The 13,606-nt window shown below is 41.6% G+C and overlaps 1 protein-coding gene across 2 annotated transcripts; it reads left to right on the top strand.

Annotated features, from left to right (window-relative positions):
• The first annotated feature begins 425 nt into the window (after positions 1-425).
• LOC128760753 (S-adenosylhomocysteine hydrolase-like protein 1) lies at positions 426-13,507 on the top strand. Of its 2 annotated transcripts, XM_053868396.1 has the most exons (17): positions 426-903; positions 5,032-5,143; positions 5,234-5,377; positions 5,748-5,848; positions 5,970-6,072; positions 7,637-7,731; positions 8,199-8,305; positions 8,372-8,488; positions 8,995-9,058; positions 9,908-9,996; positions 10,063-10,133; positions 10,215-10,309; positions 10,388-10,486; positions 10,620-10,688; positions 11,177-11,255; positions 11,669-11,789; positions 11,965-13,507. In XM_053868396.1, the coding sequence occupies exons 1-17, from the start codon at positions 721-723 to the stop codon at positions 11,969-11,971; spliced, it is 1,656 nt and encodes a 551-aa protein (XP_053724371.1). In that variant the 5' UTR covers positions 426-720; the 3' UTR covers positions 11,972-13,507. The 2 variants fall into 2 exon arrangements, with proteins under 2 accessions (XP_053724371.1, XP_053724372.1); XM_053868397.1 differs by lacking the exon at positions 11,965-13,507 and having other exon boundaries at positions 11,669-11,793.
• The last annotated feature ends 99 nt before the right edge of the window (positions 13,508-13,606 follow it).

The raw sequence follows: 13,606 nt of genomic DNA, 5'->3' as shown, positions 1-13,606 counted from the left end.
TATAAACTACTTGTGTGTGTGTTATTGCAGTAGGGAAATTAATTCAGTGTGTCGCAGCGGCAACAGTCAATGACAACAAAGACACACCCAAAACATTAAAGATACAAAATAAACACCACAGATGTTCAGAAAGCATCAACATACAAAACACAAAGCTACAAAAAAAAAAAAAAATAACAGTGAAGTGGGCATTAAACACCACAAGAAAATAAATGAATAAATACCCATAATATATAAGCAAATATGACAAATTAAATAAATAAATAATTTAACATGTTGTAGGTATAAGGTACACATGCTGAAAAGACTAAAAAATATAGAACTTTCCTCACTGTATTGTAGATAATTTTGCGTTACTCGAACATATATTTACCACTGCTCTTGAACGCGGCTGGAAGATACGCCACGCCCCTCCGTCTGTTAGCTAACACCCACAAACTAACTGAGCCTTGTGACAGCTCAGTACGTGGAGCGCTTGCTCTTAAACCTGGACTCGCTACTCCGATATAAAGCGCCAGTGGACCTGCACCGCGTTTCTAATGACTCTGTCTTGGATTTCAAATGTCAAGTCTTAAATGTGGTCCAATTGGAAGCCGCTCTGAAAGACAAGGAAGCGCTCAACTCTGGGACCTCGTTCGCCTGTGACGTGACCGCCGCAGGCGACTTAGCACCGGCTGCGCTTGGTGTCCAGGTGACCTTTGACAAGGCAACGTCAACGGCATGTCAGAGTCGGTCGGAGAGGCGAAGGCGGAGGTGAAACAGGCAAGCAAGGAGGTGAAGGAGAGCGAGAACGTGGCGGAGAAGTACTCAGCCATGAGTGTCGGCAGGAACAGCGAGATGAACATGGGCGAGTTGTCCTCGGTGTTCAGCACCGCGATGCCCACTCACAAACCGGTGAAGAAGGTGAGCGTCCACGCGCTGCTCTGTCATCTTCACGTGTCCATCGTGCAGCTTGTCTGTTACCGAGTCATTTGACTTGATCGGCAAACTAGTCCCCGTGTAAACCGGTCGACAAATGGAAAGTGGAACTAGCACCGGTGGTGTATTGTATGCGAGGTTATACTTCCACATGTATTGTAATCCCTGGAGCGTGCCATCGTGTGATGTCAAATTCCAATGAGCAGTTGGTCAGCATTGCTCAGGTCCACTGTTTGATTTGTTGGTTTATCAGTTCATGGTGTCCCTTCTCCTTAGAACTGTGCAACAAAGTTAGTTTTTACCCTCGTGAAGTTGTTTTGATGCGTCGATCTAATAGAAACTGACCCCAGCGGGTGTAGTTTGGTGGACTCTTGAATGTTTTCCCCTCCAGTGGACCAGAAGGAACCATCCTTCTCCTTCAATGACATCATATTTGTTAGAGTTTCAAGATACTAGAAGTGGTGCAATCGATGCCTGGAACCTCAGCCCCGTCGCAGTACAGTATTCTTGCCTTATATCTCTTGCTGACACATGGGGCTTCAGTGACAAGAAAAATAAAAAGAAATGTTGATGTGCTGTGGTTGTAGATAGATTTTCCTCATCATCTTTCTTTGATTGCTGACTCTCTCATGTCAGGAGATGCAACCTCTCCCTCAGCATTTGTTTGCCTTCACTCTGAGGATAAACTACCTGCTAAATCAAAGTTAGTAGCAAAGGTCTGGGAGTGACACTGGTTTCTTTGACGTTCCATTTGGACTCAACACAGGTGTCAAACCAGTCCTCAAAGTGCCGCTGTGGGTGCAGGCTTTTCTTCCAACCCATGGATCGTCAGTCTGGTGTTGTTTGTTTCAGCTGTGTGGCCTCTTTATGTGGATCAGTTTGACACCCCTGTAGAAGAATCCCAGAGTATAACAGAACTTAAGGATTCAAATGGTGTCAGTCAGTGATTGTTTCCTTTAGGACTGAAACAACTAGTCGGCACAGTCGATTATAAACTACTGTCAGTCAGTCACTGATGTGTTCATGAGGTCATCATCCTCCTACCGTCAGCCGCTGTGAGATGAGAGAAAACTGAGAGTTCGGGACCATTGCGACTCAAAACGGTGGAAGTATGGACACATACATTTCACCACATTTTGAGCTGTTAAAATTCAAATGTAACATTCAATGCTATACATGTGTTTCCAGAGATTTATACACACGCATGTTTTAATGTTTTGTGTGGACATCTCAATGACTTTCACGCTTTCCCCAGCCTCTCACCCTAAACCTAACCGTCCAAAATAAATGGCTAACCTTAACCAAGACCTAAACCAAACTTAAGTTTGATTATAATGACCCAGTCATGTTGAGGTTTTAATTCTCAAGTTGAGGCTGAGCCTCTTGGGGACCGGCAAAAGGTTCCCACAAATAGCCAAAGGTCCCCACAAGGAGGTGTATTTCCAAGAATAGGTTTCTCTGGTGCGTCATTAGCATTGCTATATCTGACGGTTGTGAGTTGTGTTTTAATCTAATCTGAGCAGGACTAATCATCAAGCTTCCCTTCTCTGTTGCTCCAAAATTGTTTAAACCTGAAAACAAACCTCCTTGCTTTGGTTGCTAATCTGTGTGAGCACAAATCCTGCCGGGCCTGTATGTCTGGGTCCAGATTGAAACCAACTATTTCACGTTTGAACCGCCCAACGCATATGAAGGGAATATGCCTGAGACGCACTGCTGAAGTGCAGTGACAGCACAGCCAAATGCTTTCCCGCTAATGCTTCCTAATTTTGGGAATGTTGTAAGCTGTCAAAGGCTTTCACCGAAATCTATTTGACTAAAGTCTAATCCTTTTTAATCTTTATCAAAAGAGAGTGTGGTCATTGCTCAAACAATGCGACAAATAGCTGCACCAAAGAAGAGCATCGAGGAACAAGGAAGAGTTCAGTTTCAAAGGTTCCAGTCTGAAAAGCATCTGCTGTCTCTGGATGGTCACTGCATGATACAGTGTGGCGCAACTTGCAGCTCATTTGTCAGGAACCGTTGCAACATGACGCAAAACAGCCTCAAAGGTAGGTTTCATATCCTCATACTCCTTTTGGGAGGGTTCCAAATGTAATGCACGTTAGCTTGAGGCTAGTCCTCCACATCATTCAGGCAGTCACAGATCATTCTACTGAGTTGTTGGTTTAGCTGCATTGTCAAACTTGCTATATGCAAAGCAGAAAACTCTCACCCTGGCTGTTTTGCTAGAGCTGCTCTCAGCTGTAGCACGTAGCAGGAGTATTTAAGTTAAACACTCTCCAGCTTGGGACTCACTTGAAGCCCCACCATCATCTCTAGGGGCAAGTACACGCTGTCTTGTCACCTCGGTCTTGGGAAACTGCTCCACATTGTTCTCTGTTGCCTGGTAATTTCCAGTGGAATGTGAAATGCTTTTTTTCAGTGCCACAGTTACAACTAGTACTGAGACCTAATCTCCCATCAGAGGTGTCTCCGTCTATCACAGTGCCCCAAGTTGCAAGAATAGCTTTCCACACCAGAGTCTATCGCTGCGTGCAATAAGAATATTGTTTATTCTTTCAAAAACACGTGTTCACATTGTCTGTCTGACCAATTCAGATTTGCAGCGCTGAACTCTCAAGAACATTGGTCTGTAACACGAGAGCCTTCAGTCATGGCTGGGCTTAATGATGAGGATTTCATGCTGCTCTCAGTTCTCTGCTACCCCTTTGTTTACTCCTTGTGCTTGCTGTTTTGTTTAATTTTTATTTTGTGCTGGATGCACAAGGCCGATGATGAAGTGCTGGTAATAAATGAACTATTCAACCAGTCGACATAGAAACACGTGAAATTGTGTCAACTGGATGGACACAACTAGTGACAGTTGTACTGGTAGGTTTAAACATCCTGTAAGGAAGGAAATTGTTTATCAATTTTTACTACTTATTTGGGCTCAGGTCCAAATAAGGTCTGAAGCTAATGTCAGATAAATTCAAGATAAAGTGAACAAAACTATCAAGAGATTTTGAACGTGCAAGTACAGAATTTACATTCTAATAAAAATGTGATTGCTAATTTATCGTGTGTTTTGTTTCCACTCAAAAGTTGCCTTCAAATTACACATTAAATATTTTACCAGAATGTTTTAGAATGAGTGTTGATTAGAAAATGGTGGTGTCCTCAATATTGCTCAGTGGACCAAGCCCCTTTTGCCCTTCATTTTCATCTTTCATTCAGCCATGCACTGTAACTAATGTGAGAGGCCCTCAAGCCAAAAGAGAAGGACAAAATAAAATGATATCAGATGTAACTCCCGTTACTTGTGGAAAACATTGATTATTCCATCACATTACATTACATGCAGGAAATGTTGATATTGTTTGTATATTATTTCATGTTATGCATGGTTTATTTAAAGATTCTTAGTCTTATACATTTAATAAATATTGGGAGTTCTTTCTAAGTGGTGAATATCTAACAGAACAATGGGGAAAACATATGAAGCTGGTGTAAAGGCACTTTATTCCCTGGTATTTCTTTCAATATCTTTTATTTACTTATATTCAGGGACAAGTAATGTAAATGTTATATGTAAAAGTTATGCAGAATTAGTGTTGATTGATAAAAATACATATATATATTTTGTAACTTTGACCTCTTGAGTTAATTCTGGCAAGCAGCCACAATATTAATTTATTTCAAGTGTCCTAGATGCCGATAAGCATTGGAACATCCAGTAATAATCACAAGTCAGTTCTGAGCCATCGGATGTTTTGATGATGGCAATCTGAGTTTGATTTTCCGTGATGTTGGGCGAAGAGCATGTAGAGAAGTTTATAGACTTTGTAATAGTGCCAAATTCTTCGCACCCAGTTTATCTTTAGAACCGTCATCTTGATGGTGCAACTTCTGCTGTGCTGCAGTCAGATGTCTATTTATGGCTGCATGTCAAGACAAACATTTCAGAGGATTTATAATCAGAGCGAGTATGAAAGCAAAATATGAATCTTGAAACCAGTGGTCATGAACCAGCTTCAAAATGAGAGCTGGTTTAGTCTTCTCATTGTTAAAGCAATAGTTTAAGCGAGTCAATGTTTATTCTTCTGTCTTTTTCCCCCTTTTTTTAACTAGCAAATCCAGTTTGTGGAAGACAAGCAGGAGTTCAGTCGGTTTCCCACCAAGACGGGTCGGCGCTCCCTGTCCAGGTCCATCTCCCAGTCGTCCACAGACAGCTACAGCTCTGGTGGGTCGCTGGTCCGTTTCCTGCTAATGGCAGACTTTGATCATCTGTGTGTGTCTGGTCAATAATTGAAGTGTTAATTCCTTCCCCCAGCTGCGTCTTACACGGACAGCTCTGACGATGAGACCTCCCCACGAGACAAAACGCAGGTCAACTCCAAAGGCAGCACCGACTTCTGTGTGAAGAACATTAAACAGGCCGAGTTTGGCAGACGTGAAATTGAGATCGCTGCGCAAGGTAAGTTAACAAGTTAACGCGTGAAACGGTGTTTCATTGGGACTAGAAAAATAAACAGCAGCCTGGTTTAGCTCCATAGAGTGTCTTGTTGAAGGGATTACAAAATAAAGTGTGGAGAAAAAAATAAATAAAACACAAAACACATTAAAGCTAAAGAGACTGTAGGCAGGCGGGACAAATGGTACCGAACGAAAGAGGCACAAAGAAATCGCTGTTATGTGAACACTCCACGTACAACACTGGCGTTTTTTGGTCAGTATAATCTTGTTGTATGTACATTTAATTTTGATGTATCTGATTTCCAAGTTGTGAGTAATGATACTGAGGCAATCTTCTCGTCTTTTCTCGTTCTTTCTCATTTTTTATTTAGACATGTCAGCGTTGATCTCCTTCAGGAAGAGAGCACAGAGTGAGAAACCATTGGCAGGCGCCAAAATTGTGGGCTGCACTCACATCACTGCGCAGACTGCTGTATGTAACCGCTCTTCAATCGTGTTGGTCCAGAAAACAGCAGTTATCCGTTTTCTCATGTGCAAAAAATGTGTGAAATTTATACGCTCAGCATGTTTTGTTCGGATGTGTTTTGCGTCAGGTGCTGATTGAGACTCTGGTTGCCCTCGGAGCTCAGTGTCGCTGGACTGGATGCAACATTTACTCCACACAGAATGAAGTGGCTGCTGCTCTGTCAGAAATGGGTAAGCAGATTTAAAGCAGATCAAAGAACATCAAAGATTCCTCTCATTTACTAAAAATAGACGTGAGAAAAAAGGCTCTACCTGGAAAAACAGACCGAATTAGAAGGGAAAGGACCAGAGTCACTGAAGAAGCAAAGTTACAGAAGCAAGACTGATGCCTGAGGGAAGAAGAGTCGGGAACATACACTGTGTAAATAGACTGGTCTGTGAGTTCATTTTTCCACAGAAGGAGAATTATTGTTTTCAACTAGAAGGTTGCAATGACTTCCATGTTGACTGAATGTTCTGACAGAACTTTCCCTAGTTTTTCCTCTTTCTGGGCCACAGCTAATGTTAGGGCCTTTTGAATTGACGCAGGACACTGTGAGTGGCGTGACATTTAATGAAGCTGCATTTCTGAAGGCCTGGAACTTTGGTTGCTGAGCAAAAGTTCAGGTACTTAAGTTCCACCATCAGTCTTTGGCGATCCAACACTCCTATAGGCTTCCTACTGATGTACCTAAAGTATCGTAAAGAGACTATAACATAGTGGGGTCGGGACCTTTTGTCTTCTGTTGTTAATATATTTTAAATGCGCTGGGACGTCAAGAGAAAGTTGTGTGTAAATTTTTTTTCATGGGAGTGTTTTTCAGTGCGCCAATTCAGTTGCAGCACATAATACAATGTGATGTCAAACGTCCATGTTGAAGGAGACTAAATGAGATTGTGCTGACGGATGGAAAATTTACGAGAAGCAGAACAGAACATGTTTTTCTGTGCTCTTTATGCAGCTCAAAGTGTTGTCTAAGCTCTTGCGGGCAGCTTCAACTCAGATGTTTTCATTCTGGTGTGCAATATGAAAGTGTTATTAAATTGAACTTCATTTATTATACAACCTCTAATTCATCAGATCATTTCTGCTTCATCCCCTGCTTCAATTGATGAACTTGTCATCAGTGTGGGAATATGTGATACAGCTCAACATTTAGCAGTTTGTGGTCATTTCCAAGTGACAAGCAGCTGAGCCAAGTGGTTTGTGCATCCTGTATTGACGTCCCTGTTAGCTCCAACCAGAAGGGAACTGGGAAGTGAGAGGTTAAGAGACTCATTTACTCACTTGTTTAGAGATGACTGGAATGTACAAAATTGAGGGAGGTTGAGGGTCTAAATAAAGTTGCGACAGCAGCTATAAATACATTTGATCTCATGTTGTGGGATCTTGTTTTGTGTTCATTCCAAAGCATGCATATTTCACAAGTGATCTGAGATGTTTGGTGTCTACGTCACCTGCCTTTGACTGGTCATCTGTCCAGCACGTCACTGACCTTAAGCTGTAGTGTCAAGGTGCTGTGTACAAGTTGCAGTGTCTGTTGACCCAGAGTTTGGTGAAAAATGAAAAGGAATGAGGCTACTTTGGGTGATGAAGCTGTTGTATTATTAGATGCTTAGAAAGCGTGGAGTCATGTATGAATCTTGTTCCTGGACCTTTTTGTGGCTGTGGTCACGTTGCTGTCGTTGTAAGGCATTGTTTTCGCGTATGGGAGCATGATCCTCCTTGTTACTTCTGGATATTTTATGGTTTCAGGTGTGGCTGTGTTTGCCTGGAAGGGGGAGTCAGAGGACGACTTCTGGTGGTGTATCGATCGCTGTGTCAACACTGAAGGCTGGCAGCCCAACATGGTACCCTTTTTTTGTCCTCTAATTTTCTGTTCTGCTGTAAAGGAAGAGGAAACCACTTTGTAAAGTGGTCCTATCTGGGGTCAGAGAAGTCTCTGCCAGTCTGGTTTAGACTGAAGTGTCGAGCGTAAACTCCAGCTGCCATTTAACAGCCTTCAAAACAAAATGCTGTTAATTGCGGGAACTTTCCTAGTTGTTTGTTTCTATAGCAACGGGGTGATGACGCGCAGCTGCTGCTGATGTGTACACTGCGGCGCCAGTCACGCTCTTGTGTAAATAATGCAGAGCCCACACTTTAAACTTGATGCCTCAGGCGAGTACATATTGCTCTGTGTGGCTAAAAATAATCTCATCATCTCCTACAGAGATGGGCTCTGCTTGGAATTCTCACTGTTACATAAGTCGCCTGGAGTGAATAAAGTATGTGATACTGTTGTATTGAGGGCATGAAATTGCTTACTTTGTTTTAGATTCTTGATGATGGAGGCGACCTGACTCACTGGATGTACAAGAAATACCCAAATGTCTTCAAAAAAATCCGAGGCATCGTGGAGGAGAGCGTCACAGGGGTTCATAGGTAACATCGCACGCAACAGTGGACGTAAAGGCAGATCACAAGGTTATCTGCTCCCTGGCTTTGTAGGCTGTATCAGCTTTCCAAAGCTGGAAAACTGTGCGTGCCGGCCATGAACGTGAATGATTCAGTGACCAAGCAGAAGTTTGACAACCTGTACTGCTGCAGAGAGTCAATCCTGGATGGGTGAGTAGGTTTGCGTTTTGGTTCTTAGATTGGCAAATCTGACTGGTGCTGGTCCACTGCGTCCAAACCAAGCAGGGAGATCGTGATCTTTCAGTTCCGAACATTCGCCACGTTTTAAATTTGTTTTACGACTTTGCCATTTGAAAACATTTTCAGTTGTTTATCAGGTGACAAACTGAGAAAGAACAAACCTTACAAGTCCTGCGGCTCCTGGTTCACTGTTAGATTTTTGGTAATTATCATTGCTGGTCGTAGATTTTACAGAGTGCAAGCTTATGTTATTAATTAAGCCCCTTTGTGCTATGGGTGAAACTAAATAGACCCAAGCGTGTTTCTCAAGTCATTGCTTGGGTGTCAAAAGGCTGCCTGGCCTCCTGATCAACCTCCACTGTCCTGTTTATTGTCACCCACACAGCAGAGGAATAGCTCAACACTGACTGTTGTTTAGTGGCTGAACATGGCTTCTGTCTCTCAGCACACAAACATTGTGTTTCACTCCTTTTCAGTCTGAAGAGAACGACAGATGTCATGTTTGGAGGCAAGCAAGTGGTCGTATGTGGCTACGGCGAGGTGAGAACCTCACATTCCTCTCGAAATATTTATTCTTACTTATTAACAGTTCCAAAATGACTGGAGCTTATGAAATGTTTATTTTGGTATTTCTCTACACACTCACTTTACATGCTGATGTTATGGCTTCAGGATAAATGTCTTTAGTGGCATAAGCAACAAATACTGACACATTGTTTTTGCCTTATTTCTGACTCCCCTCCCCCCAAAAGCATTTTTTGAGTCACTTGCTTAACACTCATTTAAATTTGGTTTTCCTGATTCCAAAGTATTGTTGTTGTTTGATCAGCATAAAACAAGTTTAAAAACAAAACAATTGAATCGAAGCAAGGGTGTATACACACTCATGCTCATCCACTTCCCCTATTCAGTCCCCTCATTGTCTCTTACCAAAAAGAAGTCATTTGAATGTGTATGAGACTTTTCTAAAAAATCCTATGTATCTTCATTTACATTTTAGAATGTTCAGTTAATGGTGTGCCAAGCGTATATTTTATGAACCTTCTTCATTGCTCCATGTGTAAACTAACTCGACAAATTAGCCAGAAGCTCGCAGGTTGAAGCGAACCTGCTTCCATCCTGTGTCAACTTTGTGTGTTGTCCCGGTGCTTGCAAGGGCGTGCATGCATGAATGTTAATTTATATATGGGCAACGGTTGGTTGCCCCCCACCGCTCGCCCAAGCACTTCCAGCCCCACCCTAGGGAATAAGTGTGAAAGAGAATGAGAGATGAGCTTAATGTGCAACATTTAAATACTTATTACCCTCTATGACCTCTAGATGGTGCACCCTCAGAGTTTTTAAATTTGAAGCATGCGCATCAGTACTGTATTTAACTTATTATTGCAGGTTGGAAAAGGTTGCTGTGCGGCTCTGAAAGCTCTGGGATCCATCGTCTACGTCACTGAGATTGATCCCATTTGTGCCCTGCAAGCCTGGTAGGTGAAATAACAAGGCCTAGTTAGTCAGCTGAAACATCATTGACTGACACCTTTTTTTATCAGCATGGATGGCTTCAGGGTGGTCAAGCTGAACGAGGTCATTCGTCTTGTCGATGTCATCATCACATGCACCGGTAATCTGGTCCATGGATGTTGAACTCGTCATGGAGATGATGTGGATCACTGACTGGAGGTGGCTTGTTTGTTTGTTTCAGGGAACAAGAATGTGGTGAGCAGAGATCAGCTGGACAGAATGAAAAACGGCTCCATTGTCTGCAACATGGGCCACTCCAACACTGAGATCGACGTGGTAAACATGGACTCATTCATCCATTCTCATCATGTATGATCTGTTTTCTGTCATGAATTTGACCGTTGGTTCCTGCAGGCCAGTCTTCGTACCCCCGAACTCACCTGGGAGAGAGTGCGTTCTCAGGTCGATCACATTATTTGGCCCGATGGCAAGAGAGTGATCCTCCTGGCTGAGGTGAGTTGCCTTTATTAATTATTAATTATTAATGTTTGATCACTGTGCAGTGGCAACCTGGTTGCCAGGTCAGTTGGGAAACACCTTCATTTGTTGCTGTGGTCTGTAGAAATTGACCGGTTTCCTTCCACAGGGACGCCTCCTCAACCTCAGCTGCTCCACAGTCCCCACCTTTGTCCTGTCAATCACTGCCACCACACAGGTGTGTTGATGTCATGAACGCATGGAGGAGGATCTGATAATGCCTTTTAAAAAAAGAAAACTCGAAGGCTATAATAAGCTCATTTGTCCGTTTAAATATCACATACCTTGGTTTCTTCAGAGGCTGGTGAACTGGAAAAAATGTAACATAAACTAAGATTAAAGCAAATGATGTGGAACTAAGGTATTTGTTTGTAAGCAAATCTTTGGCGGTTTAAGACGGCATTTTACCTGTAGGTACGAAACAACATCAGCTGAGAGGATGGAATTAAAATGAGACCTGCTAATAGATCCTCCTCAAGTTACATTCGGAACAGATACAAAATGTGTGCCATTCATAGTGGGTTGACTCAGCTTCAGTGCGCTTCATTGAGATGTTTTTTTTTCTTTTTATCTATTGACAGCCCTGATAAGGATAGTGCTAGTTCTTTGTATGGTGAGTTGCTTTGTGTGTGAAATGATTGATTGTCGTTCGACTCCCCCCTACAGGCCTTGGCTCTCATAGAGATGTACAACGCCCCTGAAGGACGATATAAACAGGATGTTTACCTGTTGCCCAAGAAGATGGGTGAGGAACTGTGTTGGCTAAGCTTTTCATCAGGGTCAGCCATGAAATTGAATTCTGACTATAATGAAAACGGCAGCTAAAATGTCCTGCCGTTTGGTGCTGCCAACTGACAGTGGGAACAAGGCTGTGCTCATATGTTTAAACACTTCATGTCTGAATTCTAGATACAGATTAAAGTAATTTGGACAGTGCTATTTTTCTCTCTTCATGAAGTGATCCACAAATAATCATATTTCCATCCCCCAAGTATTTTTCCCTCTTATGGCAATAGTTTTGGCTGTTCTGGATCTACAGTACGAACTCTGTGGCTGGACCCTCCAGGGATTCACTTGTTGACCTCTGCCAGGGAAAGTTCTGCTGCTCAAGACATTCTTTTTTATTTGTTGTGGTTGGGGCTGGGTTCTGTGTTTCAGATGAGTACGTTGCCAGTCTGCACCTGGCTACCTTTGACGCGCACCTGACGGAGCTAACGGACGACCAGGCTAAGTACCTGGGCCTCAACAAAAACGGTCCCTTTAAACCGAACTACTACAGGTAAATTGTTGGAAGTGTGATATTCATTTATCCTGCAACATTCTTTATAATAGACAAACAGTTGTATTTACCCTGCTTTATGTATTGGTGACATTTCTACAGCTGTTTCTAAAGGGACGTGTTCTTGATCCTTTACCTGAATTTTTTTGTAACTTTGGTTTTTGGTGCTTTTCAGGTATTAGTCTGCAAGGATTCGTTGACTGCTATGCCCCAAAGGAAATGTGTCTATGATTTTATATTCTTCACATGATGCACCATTTATTAACTGCAATGCTGAGGACACTGTTTTTAACCAGACTTTAACCAGTCACTTGATTTCTCACACTTCTGAAGCATCCATTTAATAACCTGCTGTATTTTTAGTTTGTTGTCTTTAAGTCACATTTGTGCCAAATATTTACTCACAGCAGTAACAAATGAATAAATGTAGAAGGGTCACTTGTAATGCCAAGTTACAGGGATCGCTTATCTTGTGTATTATAAGGGAATGGACCAAATCAGATCTGTCCGTGAATTGTGAAGTCAAGGATTGGACGTTATAAAATGGGCTGAATGTAAAGGACGCCATTGCTTTTCTCGCTAATGAGCCATATGCTTTTCCTGAGTTCTCTCTCTGAAAACATTCCAGTCACATGATGCAGAGTTAAATAAATCTCCCTCACTATGGGCATCACACTTTCGAAGAGCTGACCCTGTCAGTGGCATTATGAATTAATGTTCTGGAACTTATTTCCATATTTGAGAAGTAGTGGGGTATGGATTTTATCACAACATCCAATAGCTTTAACTGCTTAAATGTGAATATGTTTTCGTATTTATGCACAGTTTGACCCAACTGTAACAAATCAATTCTGGTTATGAGTCTAGAAATCTCATAATCAAGTTGTTACAATTGATTGAATTGTGCAAATTTTGCTTATAGATCTTGCTGTATCATTATATTATTTCACAATAATATATATGTTTTTATTTCTTTAAAGAATCTATTCTATGTCAGATCTTGGGCTGTTCTTTGACTTTGACACTTGTATTCCGTTGTGTGTTTTAATTATTTAGGCATGAAGTGAAAATATTTATTTGACTAATTGGTATTTAGAAATATGAGGTGGTAAAATACTTACCTGAATATTCGTAATTCCCGTACAAAATATTATAAAACGTCTGATGAACAAGCTCAACATCATTCCTGCTGCCATGCACTCAGAGGTTCAAGTGCTACTAGGGATTTTCAGGTGACATCAAGGATAAGCCACTTCATAGTTGATGGTGCCTTGTCACACCAATGTATATTCTGATGTTTATATACAGTCACAGACTAGCTATGCACCAGTTCATTTGATCTATTTCAGGAATTTTAGTTGCTGGACAAATAGCCATCACTATTTCATCATACTCAAATAATAAATATACATCTGTAATTTAGCGCTTGATACATACAACAACAATCTGTTGATACAATAATGTTTTTACCAATGTTTAGTCTTCTTCTGATTCTCACTGATTTTTTTCATTATAATTTATTTTTACTCTTAAGGCAAATATTTGGATTTCCAGCCACATCCCTCAGTGAAAGATATTGAGGCGCTACCTGCTTCATTGCAATGGAATATGTTTATCACTGTGATTTGGAACTTAAGTTGCTGGTTTTAGGTTAGAATTGAGTTTGTCAGACAGCTTCTGTTGCGTACACTGTCACTGTAGCTTGACCGAAAGTGTATGTGGACTCACTCTTTAATAAACCTTTCAAAAATCAGACCTTTGTTTTGTTTTCTTTTTCATCTACTTGTGGGGATAATAAAGGGAAACTAATCTAAATA

Source organism: Synchiropus splendidus, chromosome 6, assembly GCF_027744825.2.
Source record: "Synchiropus splendidus isolate RoL2022-P1 chromosome 6, RoL_Sspl_1.0, whole genome shotgun sequence".
NCBI classification, from domain to species: Eukaryota; Metazoa; Chordata; class Actinopteri; order Syngnathiformes; family Callionymidae; genus Synchiropus; species Synchiropus splendidus.
This window is presented reverse-complemented; position numbering and strand designations above follow the sequence as displayed.